Here is a 20,930-nt window from a genome sequence, read left to right as displayed (position 1 = left end):
TTTAAGGTATGAGAGCTTCTCAATTAGAACAGTTCCCTATGAAGTTCTGTCTCGGCAATTTCAGAGAGAGGGGTTTGTTAGGAGTTGACCCAGCACCGGTCTGGAAGCTAAAATGTATCAGGATGGATCTTCAGTTGGTATAAACCAGGTGGGGATCTGGCAAATAATCAGCTACCCAACTACAGTGTGTCAGTTTGAGATGGGAGCAAACCAACCGGGAGGCAGGTTGGAGCTCGGAAGGGCCATCATCAGCAAGTCACTGCTGAACCTTAGCTTTGATCTATAATTTTGAGATATTAAGGCCAAGATGGGTGGCCAGCATTTTATTACTCACCCCTTTAATGATGTTGACATTTCTTTCCCTTGCACAAAGCATTCCACTGACAAGACTGCTACCAGTGTTTTAACTTGATTTTGACAACTACGCTACCTGGGAAATGCCTGATTCAGACCCTATTAATTTAAATTGAAAAAGGCTCTTGGCAGAAATGATGGGGAGCCTGTGAGTGGTCCGTAGGCTCTTCCAGGCAGGACTCAGCATATAGATGGTTCAGCTGCAGATTGGTTTTGAAGTTCAATTGGTTTTAAGATCAGTCCTGCACCTCTGAGCATGTCCCTGGGAGGAAGGTCCCTCCAGAGCTGAGGTCATTAGCAAGGTAGAATCATTGAATCCAGACGTGACCTCTAGGATTTCCTTTCAGCAATCCTGAGCCAAGGCCTCATTTTCAGAATTTAATACTCTAATGTTTCTGTGTAATCCTGAAGAGATGCAAAACACCCAGCGTGAGGAGACCGAGCCATGCGAGCGGATACTCTAGGGACTGATCCAAAGTGGAGACTGTCCATTGATTTTCTGTGGGTTTGGGATCAAGACCTGGGTGCACACAGAGGTTTTGAGATTCCTCTTTTCTCAGCTAAACCACCTCTCTGCTATCCTGAACTTTTCTTCTTAGGAGAGTGGCACCAAAAAATCACAGAGTCCTGAGCCTCTCTTTGGAGGATACTGCTTCCTAATAGCATATGTGGGTGTTCTCATGCATACAATGTATCTGCGCTTGTTGTCAGTTGTGCAGGGAGATGATGTGTCTATTCCAAAGGAATATTCTGTCAGGATTCCCTCTGTAGGGGCTCTGTGCCTTGCCTTAATCCACTTCAAATTACGACAAGTCCTATTAGGAGATCACTTGTGGTTATTTAATGGTTTAATAACCAGATGGAACCTATTTCCACTGGCCTCTCTCCACCCAGCTAAAGTCCCATCATGAGCTAACTTCTTCTATTGTCATTACATTTGCAACTGGTCATACTTAAAAGCAAGCACTGTGAACCAATGGTCCAGTTAATTGTATTTCGTTTCAGAGGCTAAGATTCTCAGTAATGACTAATGATTTTGGATGCCCAGCTTGAGATACCCTAAAGAGGCCCGATTTTCAAAAGTGCAGAGCACTATCGCCCTGATAACCAAGCCCCTATTAGATGTCTCAGGTAGCTCCCCACCCCCTCAAAAACAACAAACAAACAAAAACAAACCCCTGACTAGTCACTTTTAAAAACCTTGGCCACAATGAACAGGATCAAGCCTGAGAGGTTAATTTTGCTCAGGGTGTCATAGGCGCCTCTCTTTGTTCAGAATATGTGTAAGCCATTATATGCCTAAAAGGGTTTTCTATAGGGCCCGTTGGTGTCCTATCCAAATGTGGTACTAAGGGCAGAGCAGTATTGCAATGCCAATCTAGTTCTGTTTTCAATCCCCATTTGATTTGACTCTGAATTCTAACTTTAACAGAATATAGGAATGTCCACACTGGGTCAGATCAATGGCCCATCTAGCCCAGTATCCTGTCTTCTAACAATGGCCAGTGCCAGAGACTTCAGAGGGAATGAACAGAACAGGGCAATTTATCAAGTGATTCATCCCCTGTTGTTCAGTCCCATATTCTGGCAGTCAAAGATTTAGGACTACCCAGAGCTTGGGTTTCCATCCCTGACCATCTTGGCTAACAGCCATTGATGGACCTATCCTCCATGAACGTATCTAATTTTGGTATTTGAATCCCACACAAAAGATATTAAAGATATAAAACTAAGTGCCCAGCAACTGATCGGGCCAATAGTTACAAAAGTAATAGAGAAAACTGGACTAGCTGATGCTGCTGATAAAAATGCAGGTAACATATTTCTGCCTCTTTTGTGGTATTCAAGGCTCAGTCCAAGGTTTTCAAAGGAGTTATTTTTAAGTTGTTGCATAACACGTGCCTGTCCAATATTTCTTTCCTCAATCAAGCAAAGAAAATGCATTTGTTATTCCTGGGAGATTCCTGGGGCTTCTTGCCTTATTTAGAAGCCCAAATAATAGGTACATAAAAAGGGAAACATCAGCGAACAGTAATTATCCATGAGTAACGTACAGCCTAATTCACCGCAGCTCTGAGATTGTTTCATCTGCAATAAATTATTTTGCCTAATGGGAAAGGTCCCATTTAACCTTCATATCATCTTGCAGCTAAAAACCCTGTTGCTAGGTTGCCAGTTCAAATGCAACCATGGCTGGTAGTGACTGAAATCTGTCATCTTCAACTAATGCTTGCTTGGTGGCCAACAATGCTTGAGTTGGTGGTATCAGTTCACGTTCTAATGGATATCTGTCCACAACTCAATAGTGGGCCACATTCTTGGCCCCTCTATATGGCTCTGGCAGGGCATAGGGCTGCAAATCCATCTTAACGTGCCTCCTGTGGATTTTCTTTGCATAATGGCAACTTTCCATCGCCGCTCCCAGCCCCTGGAGAAGCAAGTATCTCTAGGCAGAAAATAATCATAGCCAGAGTGCTTCTGCATTCTACCTATTCTCTGTGGCTGGAATCACCCAGGAGGCACAGACAGCTATGAGCAACTCTGAAGCTCCTCTAACGTGAGGTTTACACCAGATCTGGAGTGTAATTCCCAGCTGAGGCCGATGTACTCGTGCTAGCGCTGCTTGAGCTAGCATGTTAAAAACAGCTGCTTGAGCTAGCATGTTAAAAACAGCCTTGTACATTCCCATACAAGGTCCTAGGTATGTATCCAGGCAGCTAATCTGAACTGCTGCAGGTGCCATCGTAACTACACTGCTATTTTTGGTGGGCTAGCACATGTATTTCTACCCAGGCTGGGAATTACACTTCCTAGTTGCAGTGTAGACACACCCTAAGTTGAATCTGGGGCCAAAAAAGGTCTCGGCCCCGTGTCAGGTCCAGAGTGCTGCTAAGGCATAAACCCACCTTTGCTCTCCCATTCCTGATCTGACATCAAATGCAGATCAGCCAGCACAGAGAATCTGGAGCTGTGTGTTTTGTGAAGTGCCACACGTAGCTATGGTGTTATGTAAGTAACCACAACAGCTAATAATCCCAATCCATCACCAGAGCTGGTGCTAATTGGCACCTTTGTGCAGATTTAACAGAAAAAAACTGCCTGCGGAGTGGAGAATGAATGTGCCCTCTTGCTTCTCCAGGTCAGGACTAGAACATTTTGGCAGGGGGCGGTACAAGGGAGACTTGCAATGCCTTTTCTGTAGGGGGCGGGAAGCAGATTTCATTCTCTTGCAAAAATAACCTGGCGTTTTTAAACCAGTAGTAAACTAGTTAAAGAAAAGAAAAGAAAAGAAAAGAAAAGAAAAGAATGTGGCTGCCAGCTGCCAGGTCTGATCAGCTAAATGGAGCTGTATAATCCCTACCAACAGCAGCAATATTAGCCTCTAACATTTGATTGTTGCTCTTTGAAGCAAGGACCTGGTTTACTTCTCCTGTAAAGTACCTAGCATACTATTGGAGGTTGTAAATAATAGCAACATACACTTTAGCTGTTAGTACCGTTGCACATGTGAAGGAAACGCTCTGAAAGGAATGTTAAGGAGAATAGTAGAAAGGGGAAAAAAAGTGGATTTTCTCTTTTTGGTTTCTCTCTGCCAGGCACTTGGTGTGCTGCGTGTGGGTGAGCAATGGTAGGTATTCATACCTGGCATGTGGGAACAGAATTAGTCATCCTCCCTGCCCAGTCTAAGATGTATGTCAGAGGTGTGGGGGTGAGGAAAGAATTCCCCCCAGGGCCTGGTGGCAGTGATCTTGAAGGTCTCTACTTCAGCCAGAGTCCTTTGTCTTGGACTAGCCGTCACATTCATGCTGCAGAGGAATCTGGAGCTGCCCTTGTCTCGTACACTTTCAAGTGTCCTATGACACCTCTGGAAGCAAACTTAAACCAGCCTCCAAACCTCAGAAGTTTTACGAACAATTTGTACAGTTCCCCATGCCTCGCCTCAGGCTTCTTAGCAAGAATACACAAGCAACGGATGGGGTTCAGGAGCCCAGGTTTGTCAATTGCAATTTGGACCAACAACCTCTCTCTTGCTCAAGTCATTTGTATGCTGTCTTCTGAGTAGTTGTGTCACGTCCCTTTTTCCCCTCACATTATTTTCAACTGCATCATTGGCTAATGGCCTGATACAAAGCCCATTGACCATTGACTTCAATGAGCTTTGGATCGGGCCTTAATTGCTGAAGTCCTTACTCAGTAATTGGTTTTACTGAAACTTTTGCTTGAGGACTGAATGACAACTGACGAAGGGAGATTCCAAGACTTGGCCAAAACAGAAAAAGCTTCAAGCACATTTGGTCAGACTCTAGGTGGTTAACAGTCTCCAGCTTGCCGCAAAATGTAACACTATAGCCACAATACAAATGATTTCTCCATCCAAAAAAGCTGGGGATGGGTGTGAGAGGCAGGATACAAAGTTAGGCTGTGATGAAGCTTGGGGGTCTGATTCTCGTCTTTGCATCACTTCAGTTCTACACCAGTAAAGCCCCTCTGAAGACAATGGAGTTCCACCAGTGTCAAACTGGTATAGTACAGTGAAGAATCAAGAGGGTTTTTGCTACCACATACAAATCACACTATGTCTCCATGGCCTCTTACCATTTAAAGCGAATAACAGGAGCCAAAGCCCGCATGCACCTTCTCCCCATCCTGGACACTCCTGCATAGCCAGCTACAAGCGTTACATTTGTATCTAAACCCTAACCGACTGATTGATAAAAAAATTAAACATGTTTCATGAACAACCTGCCATGTAGCTAAGGATATAGCTAAACTCTCTGTACTGCAACATGAATGGTTGGCTCAGTACCAGTTTACATCACTGCCACATACAGACATAAAGGCAGGAGCCCAGGTTTCTAGGGACACTGTGAAATCCCTGTTGTATCCCCTGTGCACTCATGTTCCTATTTTATTGTGGGATCTTTGGTGAGGGTCTGAGTTTCTTCCCCATGGAGCCAAGTGCCACTGACTTCAATGGGAGTTACTCATGCCCCGTGGCGGGAGGACAGAGATCCCAGGATTTTAGTGTGTAATGGAATTCATAGGAACAATACAACCCAGCTGTGGACTCTTCAGCGACAGCTCAGTCTCTCCAGAGTTCCAGCACACACTGTACAGCTATAATACAAATGAGAACTTTGAACAGACCACCTCTGTCAGTGCAGAGGCTCTTTGTAGGCTGCCCATTGCCACCAATGCACACGGAGAGGTGGCTCTCTGATGGCTTCTCTTCTCCAACGTTTGTTCCTGATAAAAAGGCCGCACTCATGAAAAGGGGGAGACCAGTGGAGACTGCTGGGGCTATGAAACAGGACAAGTCTTTTGTGAGTGACGGCAACACCTTGGAGAAAGCTTCCCATCCCAGGCTCTCTCGACTTAATAAACTCTCCCTAAAAATTCAAGGGTTTTTGCTCGAGAACAAATGCTGAGATACTGATTCCACGGCAGCTCTAACTGGGTCACACTACCCAGCGACAGCAGGGTTCAAAAGGTTTTGTGTTAACTGGTTTGACCATCCCTAATTATTTCTAGTGATCAGCCCGAATGAAAACCCCAGAGCTGAACCCCCAGGAGTACTGGGGAACTTTGCAGGCCAGGCCCCTCTCTACTTATTCCTACAGCTGGGAAGAACTCAGCGTTTTCACACGGCAGCTGGTTTGACTATTTTATTGATTTATTCCCCCCCTATTTTTGGTTTATACTCGGTTCATAGCGGATGAGTTTCACTTTGTTTAATGGATTCAAGCAAACCTGGACGTTCAAAGTCATCTGAAGCGATTGAGATTTGCCCGGTTCCTCTATAATCTGCAGGGATGAAGAGGCCATTCAGATCTCAGCCCCATCCTTTTGAAACGTTCCCTGATCTCAGCCTGCTTGCGCCGAGAGCTGGGATTCTAATTCAACTTGAGAGCAGGCAGGGTTGGGATGGGTCTGTGTTCCTTAATAAAAGGTTTACATTACTCTAGCTATTTTCTCTCTCCTGTAAGAGCACCTAATGCTGACGAGGCAAGAGCTATCCATTAAGACTGTCTCCCCTTTCAGCTCAGGGAGATGTTCTCTCCACCAGCAGGAAGAGGGTATGAGAAATTAAATTTCCTTTCATCACTGCCACACCTGGGGGAAAGATCTTGTTCAGAGATAACAGAACAAGCAAATATTTTCTTTAGGAAGAAAAGAGAAAACAGAGTCCAAGGTCAGAAGAGGCAGGGGAAGAGACGTGCAACTTCCTCCATAATATTTTTATATACATGTGTGGATGCCACGCTAGTCAATATGGAAACATGCAAAAACAACGAGGAGGAGTAACTGGCCTGGGGTTTACAGAGAAACAGATGGGCTGCGCTGTCAGCTGGTAGTAGGATGCTGAGTTCCACTTATACAGAGTCAAACACGCAGGAAAAAGAGAATCTGGACTGAGAGATATTTCAAAGCGGTATTTCATGTACCTATTTACATAGGGACATATTCTAGCTTCTCTTTCACGGGTGCCTTGGTGAGGGACCACCCGCAGCCTTCTCCTTTCTGCTTGGTGAGTAAAAAACACTCAGCACAGGCTGATGATGGAAAGCTTATCCTGCTTCAGTCTGGCTCTTAACTGAGACTACAAAGGATTCTGCCATATGTCAGAAGAAAGAACCAATCCGAGGCTGCACCTACACAATCTACCAAGGGATCTATCTGGCCCTCAACACTGTAGTACCTGAGCTATTACCCACAGCCCACCCAGGAGATAGGGCAGTGCTCTTGTCCCCATGTTACAGAGAGGGAGTTGAGGCACAAAGAGCCCACGGTAAAATTGGCAAAAGGCTCTAGGTGACATAAAAGCCTAAGTCCCATTTTCAGAGGGGACTCGTGAACTTATGAGCCTAAGACACATTGACTTTCAGTGGCACTTAGGAGTCTGAGTCACTTTTAAAAAGAGGACTTAGGCTCCTAAGTGTCTTAGGTACTTTTGAAAGTTTTGTCCCTCATGATTTATCCAAGGTCACAAAAGAACCTGGAGCAGAGCTGGGAGTTGAACTTCGGTGTCCTGAATCCCAGGACAGTGCCCTAATCACAAGGCAATCCGTCTTCTCTCAAATCCAGGTAAGAGGACTATCAGATAGAGGTCTGAAAAATATTCAGAACAAAGTTTGATAGAACAGTGCTTAGAATTCAAAGGTTTTTTTTCCCCCCACAATGAACTCAAAGTTGGGCCCATTTCGTGGAATTTGTGCTAAGGAATGCAGATGTTTCAAGAAAAACCAGTCCTTTTTTCCAATAAGAAAGGGCCAGTTCTCAGGCAAAGAGGCGTTTGCAGCAAAAACCATGGGAAAATTCACAATTTCCCATATTTCCAATAGGTCAATAACCTTATTTACTGTAAGTGTCAGCAACTACTGCAATTTAAAGCACCAGTCCAGGAAAATACTTTAGCGCATGCTTAACTTTAAGCATCTGAGGAGTCCCAATGATGTACATTTTTTGGTTTTAATAATTAACCTGGATTCTCATGCGCTCAGAGACAATTTGCATTCTCTCAGTTGTACAATTGGGCTGCCAGAGTGGCAGTATCTTATAATTATTGGATTGTTAATTAGTCTCTTTTATTATATTTGGAAACTTTTTAGGAAGCTGTGGTCTTCCTTGCTATTAGATATTAGTAGTAAGATTATCTTTTTTTTTAATTAGCATGTGGTTTCCTTAGCAGCTTTGTTCCTTTTATCTGATGTTACTTTTCAAAAGGGCTTCATTGCGTTGCTAAAGGTGAGTGAGTAATTACTAAAGAATACTTTTATTAAAGTTATGCTTTTTTCTTTCTGTGAACAGAGCATGAATTACTTTGAAGTTATTACACTATTCCTTTTTTTTTACTTTTGCTTAAGTTCTGCATAGTTTAAGTTCTGATTGGCCTCATAAAAGTCACATGACAATGTTTATGTTCCCCGATTGGATAAGCATAACTCTTCTAATCAGGCTTTAGGCTAAAACCCAGTGTGAAATTCACCTATATACAGAGAACTTGCAAAAGGCACGTTTCATGTAAGTCCCATTTAAGTCTGCAAACAAAACTCAACTTCAGAAAGTGATTATAAGAGGGATGCAAATGTAGCTGAAATAAATTCATTAAAAATGTAAAGAAATATATGCACCTCCCTCTCTCCCACCCGCCTGCCACCCTCAGCTTTGGGTGTTCCCAGTCAGACCACTCCAAATGATTCCCCACCACAACACACATATTTCTTAGAAAAGAGATTCTTCTGAGTGTCACCATGCTAGTCCCCAAACCCTCTCTTGGGTTCTCTCACAAAGTTCAGAACTTGGATAAGTATTTGGTAGTCTGTGCGGAAAAAAAAAGATCTGAACTTCTTGTGTCTGCAAACCGAGGCTGGAAAGCCCATGAGATCAGGTTGTCTCATGTGATTCTGGTACCTCCAGTTGCAGACATATACCCTGAGAGTGCCCTCTCTTGTGGAGACTCAGCCTTTCTAAGTATTTCAGAACCCTGCCATTCCAGTGTAATTTGATGGGGAGAGACGTTTCCAAAACAATTTGTCCATCCTTCGGACTAGTGATACTTACGTGTCCATGAATCTCCTGCTGAGGTTTGAGATGACAAATGGAGAACCAGTCTGGAAGGGAGGGTCCCGAAGCACTTTGTACCAGATGGGTCTACAGTCTGCACACAGCAAGCTCCGTGGGATGGAGCTCAGCATAGCCGCATCAATCTCCAGGTGCTCATCCAGGGTGTAGATCTGGATGCCGTACACTTCCTCGCCCACCTGTTTGGCATTCAGCTTGATGGTCAGAGGGATGTCGCAGAAGACGTTCTGGGGCCCCAGAGAGATGTTCTTCCCGCTGATGGTTAGAAGCTTGATGTCATTCACTGCTCCGCTGGAGTCCCAGTCCGTGGAGACGAATGTCACCCAGACCGTGAGGGACTCTGGGATCAAGGGATAGCGGAACTCCAGCACCAGATAGCAGCCCTGGGGCTCGGGACAGACTGGCAGTACTGTGTGCTGGTGGACCCCTGAGTTGGGACTCCAAGTCCTGACACTGGGTTTACAAGGTTGCTCTACATCAGGGTGACCTGAAGGAAAGGCAGAAGCAAAGAAGAGAGATAAAGGATGTTAGAGACTATGGCTTAGCACTGATTTCACAGTCTTCTGAAATACAAACCTACAGGCTAAGAGCAGAGCAGGCCACCTCCAGACAGGGAGGTAAGCTATACATTTAGATGGAAGGAGATGGATGGCAGGAGAGAGATCACTTGATCATTGCCTGTTAGGTTCACTCCCTCAGGGGCACCTGGCATTGGCCACTGTCGGTAGACAGATACTGGGCTAGATGGACCTTTGGTCTGACCCGGTACGGCCTTTCTTATGTTCTTATGTTCTTATGTTCTTAAGGATGAAAGATATCAGGACTGAGAGACTGTGGAAGGAGGTAGGAGGCTACCTAAAACTGTACATTGCATTTCAGAAAGGTTTTCTGACACAGCAATTAGGGCAAGAAATGAGCTGTTCGGTAATCTGTCCTGTCCAACTGCTAATACAAGATTGTTCCCTACTGTACAATATGAGTTGGATTCACCAGCACATGATGGCCATGCAAAACAACCATAAACATAGTTTAACTGGCTGGTTGAGCCCAGCTTAGGACTACCTTTTGTCACCAGAGAGGCATAAAACAGCTGGAGGTGCCAGTAAACCTGGCCCCGTATTTTCAGTCTCCAATTTCAAGTGAAGGTTGCTACCACTGTGACTATTCCATAGTCTGAAAGAGCTCACAGTGGCAGATGATTCTTTCCAACAATCAGCCTCAATTCTCGTTACTTTAATTTCACCCCACTGCTGCTAACTATACCCTCCTTGTGGCATTTTATTATATATCAGGAACAAAAAGAACCCTTACAATGCTATTGGTCCATAAGTGGATGGAAATGGAAGAATTATCAACAACACCGAAAATGTGAAAATGTTCAATAAATACATTTATTCCATGTTTGGGGGGAGGGGAATGAACAGATGATGCACTCTCATCATATGATGAGGATAATGTTCTGTCCATTCCACTAGTATCTCAGGAGGATGTTAAACAATAGCTACTAAAGTTAGATATTTTCAAATCAGCAGATTCAGATAACTTACATCCAAGAGTTTTTAAAGAGTTGGCTGCGGAGCTTACTGGACTGTTAATGTTGATTTTCAATAAGTTTTGGAACACTAGGAAAATTCAGGAAGCCTAGAAGGAAGATAATGTTGTGCCAATATTTTAAAAGAGTAAATGGGATTATCTGAGTAGTTATGGGCCTGTCCATATGACATCAAGCTGGGACAAGATAATGGAGCGGCTCATATGGGACTTGATTAAAGAAATAAAAGAGCGTAATATAATTAATGTAGATCAATGTGGGTGTATGGAAAGTAGATCCTGTCAAACTAATTTGATTTTTTATAAGATTATAAGTTTTGCTGATAAAGGTAATAATGTTGCTGTAATAGACATAGATTTTTATAAGGCATTTGACTTGGTGCAGCATGACATTTTGGTTAAAAAACTAGAATGATAAAAAATGAACATGGCACGCATTACATGTATTTAAAACTGGCTAACTGATAGATCTCTAAAAATAACTGTAAACAGGAAATCGTCATCAACAGGGAATGTTTCTAGTGGCGTCCTGCAAGATTCTGTTCTTGGTTCTACATTCTTTCATATTTTTTATTAATGACGAAGTAAACAAAAAAAATCAATCACTGATACATTTTGCAGATGACACAAAAATTGGGAGAGTGGTAAATAATAAAAAGGACAGGTCACTGATACAGACCAATTTGGATTTCTGGGTAAACTAGTTGCATTCAAACAATAGGTATTTTAATATGGCTAAATCTAAATGTATATATCTAGGAACAAAGAAAGTATGTCATACTTAGAGGATGCGGGGGGTGGAACTCTATCCTGGAATGCAGTGACTCTGAAAAGGATTTGACGGTTTTGGTGGATAACCAGCTGAACATGCGCTCCCAGTCCGACACTGGATAAAAGGGCTAATGGGATCCTTGGATGCATAAACAGGGGAATCTTGAGTAGAAGAGAGGTGATTTCCCTCTCTGTTTGGCACTGGTCTGACCACGGCTGGAACAGTGTGTCTATTTCTGGTGTCTTCAATTCAAAAAGAATGTTGAAAACTAGAGAGGACTCAGAGAAGAGCCAGGAATATGATTAAAAGATTAGAAAACCAGGCTTGTGATGACAGACTCAAGAGGCTCAATCTGTTTAGTTTAACAAAGAGAAAGTTAAGGGGTGATTTGATTACAGCGTATAAGCACCTACATGGGGAATACATATTCAATACAGGGCTCTTCAGTCTAGCAGAAAACGCTATAACATGATCCAGTGGCTGGAAGCTGAAGTTGGACAAATTCAGACTGGAAATAAGGCATAATTTTTTAACAGTGAGAGTGATGGGGAAGTTCTCTGGCCTGTGTTAGACAGAAGGTCAGACTAGATGATCATAATGGTGCCTTCTGGCCTAGGAATCTATGAATCACTTTCAAATAATCCATTTCTCTCCAAAGGACACAAAGAAAAAAATTAAGTGCATTTGATAACTCTGAAGGGCAACTACATTGTGTGGTTAAGAGGTTGAAATGTTCACAGAGGCTCTTTGGGTGAAATTCACTATTGATGCCGTGTCATGGAAGCCCAGGTTTTTGGACGGAAGTGGCAAAGAATCCTGTGGCACCTTATAGACTAACAGACGTTTTACAGCATGAGCTTTCGTGGGTGAATACCCACTTCTTCGGATGCAAGCAGTGGAAATTTCCAGGGGCAGGTGTGTGTGGACAGAAGTGGTGCATCAACCTTGTGTTGGCTCTGTGCTGGGTGAATTTCACCCATTGTGACGAAATGACGAGAAAATGTACTCTTACATTTCTCACCACTGGCTTTGCTCTACAACACAGGAGGTATTACTAAAAGCTAATGAAAGCCACAATGCTTGCTGGGCTCCCAAATAGTTGGTAACATTACAATCTGGCATGAAATCATGTACTGAAAGATCCAGAGAGGTCGGATGGGTGGAACAGTCGGTAACAGAATCCAGTGCGAGCTATAAATTCCCTCTTCCTTCCCAAATAACCACACGGAGAGGGAGTCAGCTGGACAGAGAGAATACATAGCAGAGGAGAGAAGGAAGGGAAAGTAAAGATAAAGAGAGAGAGAGAGTGCACAGCTGAATGTAATAGAGGAAGAAAAGAAGGGAAACAAAGCATTGGTCAAACACAATTAAGAGAGGACATGAGTGTTAATTTAAAAAGAAAATGCCAACGTATGAGTTTTTCTCATCGTCTGAAGTGTTAGAAATATGCTTTATTATTCATTTTCATAGAATCATAGAATCATAGAATCTCAGGGTTGGAAGGGACCTCAGGAGGTCATCTAGTCCAACCCCCTGCTCAAAGCAGGACCAAACCCAACTAAATCATCCCAGCCAGGGCTTTGTCAAGCCTGACCTTAAAAACCTCTAAGGAAGGAGATTCCACTACCTCCCTAGGTAACCCATTCCAGTTCTTCACCACCCTACTAGTGAAAACGTTTTTCCTAATATCCAACCTAAACCTCCCCCTCTGCAACTTGAGACCATTACTCCTTGTTCTGTCATCTTCTACCACTGAGAACAGTCTAGATATATCCTCTTTGGAACCCCCTTTCAGGTAGTTGAAAGCAGCTATCAAATCCCCCCTCATTCTTCTCTTCTGCAGACTAAACAATCCCAGTTCCCTCAGCCTCTCCTCATAAGTCATTTTCTTTCCCTGAAGGTCGGCTGGTAGGACAGACACTCCAGTTCAGTCAAAAGGAGTCCAGATGCAGAATGATTTCTCTACAGCAAGTGCAGTCCTGGCAGAGGGCCAAAGAGTGACACCCTTTCCCCATTAGCCCCCTCCAGACGTAGCCTTTCTACCCCTCACACAGAGCACTGTGCAGTGGGAATGCCACTTACCTCAGGCATGGAAAAAGACCCAAGCTCAAGTAGCGCTGACATATTGTGAAGGAAGCCAGGGCTCTGTTTCAAGCTCTGTGCTATTTATTTAGTTAGCTCCCCCTTTCTTACTATTCCAACTGGGCAACTGCTGAGCCACCCCGCCACCTCATTCTTGCTAGGCTTACAAGTATTGAGTGTTAGATCAATCTGAGTAGCAAAAAAAAATCTATCCAGCTCAGATTATCTCAGAACATTTGCTGCGGTGTGTATGCGTGGTCAGGTCCAACAGTTACGTGGTAGCTGGTACACTGAGCCCCTGACAGCAGCCCGAAGAAAACGTTTTACCCACAGATCCCCAAGGGATCGTCGACGGGGGAGGGTAAGTGCTATCATTGCCATCTGGCAAATGGGGACATTGAGGCACAGAGTGGTTTGAGGCCAGGCCCAGGTTTTCAAAGGTGGCCACTGGCTTTGGCTTCCCGTTTTTGGGCGCCCAAACCGATACATGTCGGGCAGGATTTTCGGTGGCATGGTGCACCCATGGCTCACTTTGGCTTCCCTGGGAATTGCAAGCACTCAGTGCCTCTGAAAATCAGGCTTGAGGTGGGGCTCTTTTAAAACGGTCACACAGTGCGTGAGTGGCAGAGCCAGGAGTAGAACCCAGGGTTCCGAAAGCCAGCGTCCCATCCACTGGACCACATTGTCTTTCTTCCATTCACCTTCCCCCCTTTCTTATCACAGGTTTTCAAATCCCCTACATGTTGCAAGGCAGACTCCTCTGGCACAAATGAGAGACATCCTTAGAAAGGGTGGAATCCACCCCTGCCAGCACAATCCCTGTGCAACACTTACACAGCCAATGGGCTAACTCACCCACAAGGGTGAATTTCACTCCAACTGCAGAGAGTTTAATACTGGACATTTATCCATACTAAGCAACAGCAGTTCTGACTAGCTACACTATATACCTGGCCACGGCCCTGCATAGACTGAAAGCCTGAGCAAACTACAGACCTTACCACTTTAAAGAATTTCAGGAAGCTCAATTAATTTAGCTTAACAAAGAGAAGGTTAAGGGGTCATTTGATCACAGTTTATAAGTACTTACACGGGGAACAAATATTTGATAATGGGCTCTTCAGTCTAGCACAGAGGTAGGTAACCTATGGCACGTGTGCCGAAGGCGGCACACGAGTTGATTTTCAGTGGCACTCACACTGCCCGGGTCCTGGCCACAGGTCCGGGGGCCTCTGCATTTTAATTTAATTTAAAATGAAGCTTCTTAAACATTTAAAAAACCTTATTTACTTTACATACAACCATAGTTTAGTTATATATTATAGACTTATGGAAAGAGACCTTCTAAAAATATTAAACTGTATTACTGGCACGTGAAACCTTAAATTAGAGTGAATAAATGAAGACTCGGCACAGCACTTCTGAAAGGTTGCTGACCCCTGGTCTAGCAGATAAAGGTATAACACAATCCAATGGCTTGAAGCTGAAATTAGACAAAATCAAGCTGGAATAAGGTGTACATTTTAAACAGTGAGAGTAATTCACCACCAGAATAACCTACCAAGATTCATGGTGGATTCTCCATTACTGACAATTTTAAAATCAAGACTGGATGCTTTTTTTTTTTTTTAAAAGATTCTTTTGGGGAAGTTCTAGGGCCTGCGTTATGCTGGATTTTAGACAAGATGATCATGGTGGTCTCTTCTGGCCTTGGAATGTTTGAATTTATGATTAATCAGACACTGTGAATTGAGCTTGGATAAAAGTTTATATTTAACTGTGGAGAGTCTGAAAAGTCCTAGTCCACACACCTTTGGGTTTCTACAGCAAGGTGACTATGGCAAAAGGAAAAAGTACCAAATGGATGGCAGCACTTTTAAACAAATTCGCTTCATGCCCCTTTTATGTTCGTCTACTGCAAATATGCCAGTAAATGAGTTAATTGGCGGGAATGATCATAGCAATGTCAGATCCTACGCAAGCAGTGCAGAACGGACACGAAGAGTGCATTTTGGATTTGCAAGCATGAGTGACCACACTAAACCCCGATTCACTCAGTTGCACACATTCATTTAGGGCAAAGACACATACCATGTGACCTATGGGTCCGATTAAGACAGCTCAAATTCGAATATGGAATGAACTGCTCTTGAGCAATGTATTTGGCCATTGTCAGAGGCAGGGTACTGGATTGTTCAGTGGTCTGACCCACCATGGCTATTCCATGTTCCCAGACTTCCCTTAATCAGTATGACACAGGCAGCCACAACCTACCCTTGACTGACAAAGAGAACTTAAGGTTCGAAATTGCACCAATTGGGTTCATTGTAGCTTTTGATGCAGGTGAGAACTGTGGTTCTCTGGTAAGCTGGAAGAGCACCACAAAGTATTTCCCAGGAATATTGGCTCAAACTTTAAAATGAGCTTGTTTTGACCATGCCTTTTCCACTTTTAGGGCTGCTTTCCACGACCATTCAAGTAGGGGAGTGTTTACACACATGAATCATTGCAGAAAGTGATTTTTAAGCTTGCTGACTACTCGCAGATAAACAATTAACCACGACAGGTAATGATCTAACTCGGCTATTTGCAACTAAGACCAAGTGCGCAAACCCAAACACACACAGTTATCATATGCCAGTGACTGGGTGGTGATGATGGAAAATTAAAAATGCCATCCACTTAGTATATCTTATATATGGGAGAGGACATGGTTGATTAAGACAGCAGCAGGACACAGTTTCCAAAACCCCTCGCTAAAGCTATGGCCCAACTGCAATTGAATGAGATAGATAAGGATCTGACTGCACTTTTCATAGCTAAGAATATGCAGGCACACACACTGCGACAAGAGGAAATTAAATGTAAACTCTGTGTCCCGCTAGTAATATCTTACAGTCGCCTATTTTTTTTAGCAATATTGCCTCTGGCTAGGCCTGTGTGATCCAGAAGGAAAAGGTGGTTTCAAATTAGCACTAGTTGGAAAAATTTCGCCAGAACCCCATATTCCAATGCATTGTGCGGGTCTGTCAAAATCATTATGCTTTGCAGAATGGGGTTGATTTCACCAGAATTTCATTTTGGAAGAAAACTGGGATGGGGGGTGAGTTTTGACAATGTTGAAACATTTCGATCTTTTGTTTTGAAATGACATTGTTTTAACATTGTTTATCTTTTGTATTATATTTATGATATATTAGAAAAGGTATAAAGAACATCAACATGTAACAAAATGAATAGAAACAAAATGGGTTGACTGAGACCCAAAACTAATTGGGGGGGAGGAGAGAATTTTCCTTCGTGGAGAATTTAGAAGTTTTCTATTTTCGGTCTGATTCTGAATAAAGCCAGAGTTTGAAATCTCAAGATCCTTTGTGAAATGAGACTTCCATCCTCTATACAGCTCTATTTCAAGGGATCCAAAATGCTCTAATCCTGCTTCTCTGCTCCCTCACCGTGAAAGATACAAAGCCCTATTGGCTTCTTCGTACCTCCTCTAGATTATAGTAGTTATAAGTCAACAAGTCAAGGAACAGAAATAATGGCATGGAATTTCTACAACCAATCACAAAACATGTTTTAACTTTTGAGTATCATCCATTCACTGTTTGTGATTAAAACACAGACTTTAAAAATGTGACCAATCTGTCAGATGAACTTCAATGGGGGATGCATTTGAGAGCACTGAGATCTGCTTGTGGACATTCAACGGACAGAAAAAAAAAGAAGAGGCTAGATACACCAAATAAGTTATTCAATGTGAATTATTCACACAATCTATTTTCTGTCTCTCACCCTCTTTAAGGAGACCAAAACCTTTGACAGCTGTCTCGCCCATTTCTGATTCCCTGATCATCTTGATGAGGTGAAACCAACAATGGGTCACAGCTTCTTATGGAAAACCAGTTCAATTACTACCAACCTCAGAAAAAACATTTCATACCATGATCTGAGTCTCAGTTGCAGTGCTCGTAAAATATCCAGCTTAATAGCTGAATCTAAAACTGGAATAATCAGTGCTTGGACAAAAATCTGCTTCACATGGATGAAAAGGGGGAAAGGAACTATATAGCAAGGATTCCTGCTGAAAAAGTTTTTCTTCTAAAATATGGAAAAGGTTCTGCAGTCCCCAGAAACCAGTGAAGGATCCTATATTAAGATACACTAGGAAGGTGGTTTATAAAAATCTGGGGCCCAATTCTCCATTGTCTTAAATCAGTTCTACACTGGTATAACTCCATTGAAATGGACAGAGCTACCCCATGTAAATTGGGTGTAACTGAGCAGGGAATCAACTCTCCCAAGCTTTTTCTCACCTTGTTGAGCTAACACTGCATAACCAGCAGGCAAACATTTAAACTTGTGCTGTGTTGTTGGGTTTTTTTAAATTTCTTGGCATTAATTGCTATGCAGGACTATTCACAGTAACACCCATAAGTCAGCACTTGCCATTTGTGATACATTGAAATTAATCAAGCAGTTCATTAATTAATCAAGGAAGTGATTTTGCCTCCCTTATTCCTACTGCCGAGTACTTTGCTCTGCAAGTAGTCCCCACTGCTTTCAATGAGGCTACTCCTGGACTAAGGTACTACCCAATGCGAGTAAAGGTGGTAGAATCTGGACCTCAATAAATAAAATGAAACATTGCATTTTTGTGAGTTAATGTAAACAGGCCTCTCTGCCGGCACCTCTTTCACTTCACATTACAAATCAGATTAGTCACGGTTTCTTGGCACAGTTCTGCTCTCAGAAATTCATGCTCAACTCCCACTGACTGAACTAGGAGCTGTACAGGTATGTCTGAGCACACAGATTTCAGCTAATGAGCTATGCCATGGCAGAAGCTGGTCCTGTGTGCTTCTCTGCCCTTTATTTTCATTCATGCCACATGAAAAGATAACCAATGTTAACCTCCTCTCTTCCTCATTTTGCCCCTTTCTACCTCTCTGTTGTTCTCCCTTCTTTCCCATCTCCAGTGTTTCCCCCCATCCCCCACCTTTTCCCTTCCGTGGCAGAGCCATCCCTCCCTCCGACTTACCTTCTGCTTCCCGTGGACTCCAGTGCCCAGATGGATCACATGGCATTGGTGAAGAGGCACCGAAGGCATATTGCACCAGGACTCTTCCTTCTGTACACAGATCGCATGCTGATCCCACTTCTCTAGGAAGCCAGGAAAACAGGAGAACACATCAACTTAGTAACAGCTGAATGAGCTGCTTCTCCTACAATACTAAAAGCCACAAGACTTAGAATTCAATTCCACTTAACCCCCTTTTCTTAGGGCATTGGCAAACAGCACTTTGCAGCATGACCTTCCGTAGGGTTCAGCTAATAGCCTGTGAAGACTGCATCTGTGTTTTTAAAATGAGTACAGAATATGAAATGACAGCAACTTGTAAAACCATGCTGGGTTATTTGTTTTTTCTTCGCTACAACTGGATCAAACTCCAATGAAAGAAAACTCTGTCCAGTTGCTAAAGCAGAGAAATAGGCAGCAGGAGAGTTCAGTTCAATTCCTGGCTCTGTCATGGACTTCATGCATGACATTAGGTAAGGCACTTCTGCTGCTGCAATTTCCCCATCTGTAAAATATGGTTAATAACAGCTACCTGAATAAGGTTCTGTGAGCAAAGCTGGTAGAGTATGGGAAAAAACCAAACAACAAACCAACCTCACTGATTCACAAATATTTTTACTAAAAAGCGCACAGGGCCAGAACCTCAACGGGTGTAAATTGGCATACCTCCATTGACTTCAATAAAGCGATACTGATTTGCACCAGCTGAAGATCTGGCCTGCCCGGCAGTTTGCAATGCCTCTGGCCCTTATTCATTTGGAAGTATTTTTGAAAAGTGTTTGCAGATCATGAAGGGATCACAAATTTTGGCACAAATGGATTATCCATTCAAAGATGTGGCATAGAGAGATTACGTTTATAGAGTTTGTGGACGATACCAAGCTCAGAGGGACTGCGAGGTCGGAGGATAGGATTAAAATTCAAAATGATCTGGACAACCCGGACAAATGGCTGAATCCAAACAGGATGAAATTCAATACGGAAAAATGCAAAGTACTCCAGTTAGGAAGGAACAATACACTGTAAAAATACAAAATTGGAAATGTCTGCCTAAGGAGTACTGTGGAAAGGGATCTGGGGGTTATAGTGTATCACAAGTTAAATGTAAGTCAATAGCGTAACACTGTTGCAAAAAAAGCAAACATCATTCTGGACGTATTAGCAGGAGTGTTGAAAGCAAGACACGAGAAGTACTGGTAATTCTTCTGCTCTACTCCATGCTGATAAGGTCTCAGCTGCAGTAGTGTGTCCAGTTCTGGGTGCCACATTCAGGAAAGATGTGGACAAATTGGAGAAAGTCCAAATGAGAGCAATAAAAATGATTAGAGGTCTAGAACAGTGTTTCTCAACCTTTTTTGTTACCAGGGACCAGCTTGCTGCCTTCCTAATCTGTGTCAGGGAGATCTCAGGGACCGGTGCTGGTCCATGGACTGATTGTTGAGAAACACTGGTCTAGAAAACATGACCTATGAGGGAAGATTGAAAAAAAATTGGTTTGTTTAGTCTTGAAAAAAGGAGAGTGAGGGGAGACATGATTACAGTTCTCAAGTACATACAAGGTTGTTACAAGGAGGAGGGTGAACAATTGTTGTCATTAATTTCTGAGGATGGGACAAAAAGCAATAGGCTTAAATTGCAGCAAGGGAGGTTTAGGTTGGACATTAGGAAAAACTTCCAGACAGGGTAGTTAAGCACTGGAACAAATTGCCTAGGGAGGTTGTGGAATCTCTGTCACTGGAGGTTTTTAAGAACAGGTTAGGCAAACTCCTGTCAGGAACCATCTAGTTATTACATAGTCCTGCCTTGAGTGCAGGGTACTGGATTCGATGACCTACTGAGGTCCATTCCAGTCCTACACTTCTATTATTCTATGATGTGTTACCTGCTTTCATCATTTGTGGGTCTTCCATTCAAAAAAAGTTGACCACCCATTCAGGGAGCAGAACGATATCATGTGACTTTAAGGCCTGGTCTGCACTGGGGGAGGAGGATCAATCTAAGATATGCAACTTCAGCTACGAGAATAGCATAGCTGAAATCGATGTATCTTAGATCGAATTACAATTACTTACTTCGCATCCTCACGGCGCTGGATCAATGGCCGTGGCTCTCCTGTTGACTTTGCTTCTGCCTCTCGCACTGCTGGATTTCAGCAGTCGACGGGAATACGATCGGGGATTGATTTATCGCATCTACACTACACACAATAAATCGATCCCCGATAGATAGCTTGCTATCCGCCAATCCAGCGGGTAGTGTAGACGTACCCTTATAGAGACCAACACACCGGTTAACTCCACTAAACTATTTCATAGGACGTGTTAACTATTGAGTTAGTCATGGTTTGAGTAAATAATAGGGCTCAACTAATTAACATTTGTAAAATGCTTTAAGATCCTGGGATGAAAGATACTAAGTAAGTGAAACGCAGAATTATCATCATGCATTTGTTTTAGACCCTAATAGTAATTTGTTTATTAGCCCCTAATAGCTAATAGTTCTCAGTCT

At 43.1% G+C, this 20,930-nt stretch overlaps 1 protein-coding gene across 1 annotated transcript in view; it reads right to left on the bottom strand.

The window, feature by feature from the left end:
* LOC123361231 (pappalysin-1-like) overlaps positions 1-20,930 on the bottom strand; it is a 248,369-nt gene that overhangs the window by 148,472 nt on the left and 78,967 nt on the right. The window contains 2 exon segments of the mRNA XM_045001347.1: positions 8,917-9,424; positions 18,384-18,505. Coding sequence (XP_044857282.1) covers positions 8,917-9,424; positions 18,384-18,505 — 630 coding nt within the window.

The sequence above is a fragment of the Mauremys mutica genome, unplaced genomic scaffold (assembly GCF_020497125.1).
Source record: "Mauremys mutica isolate MM-2020 ecotype Southern unplaced genomic scaffold, ASM2049712v1 Super-Scaffold_100418, whole genome shotgun sequence".
NCBI lineage: Eukaryota > Metazoa > Chordata > Testudines > Geoemydidae > Mauremys > Mauremys mutica.
This window is presented reverse-complemented; position numbering and strand designations above follow the sequence as displayed.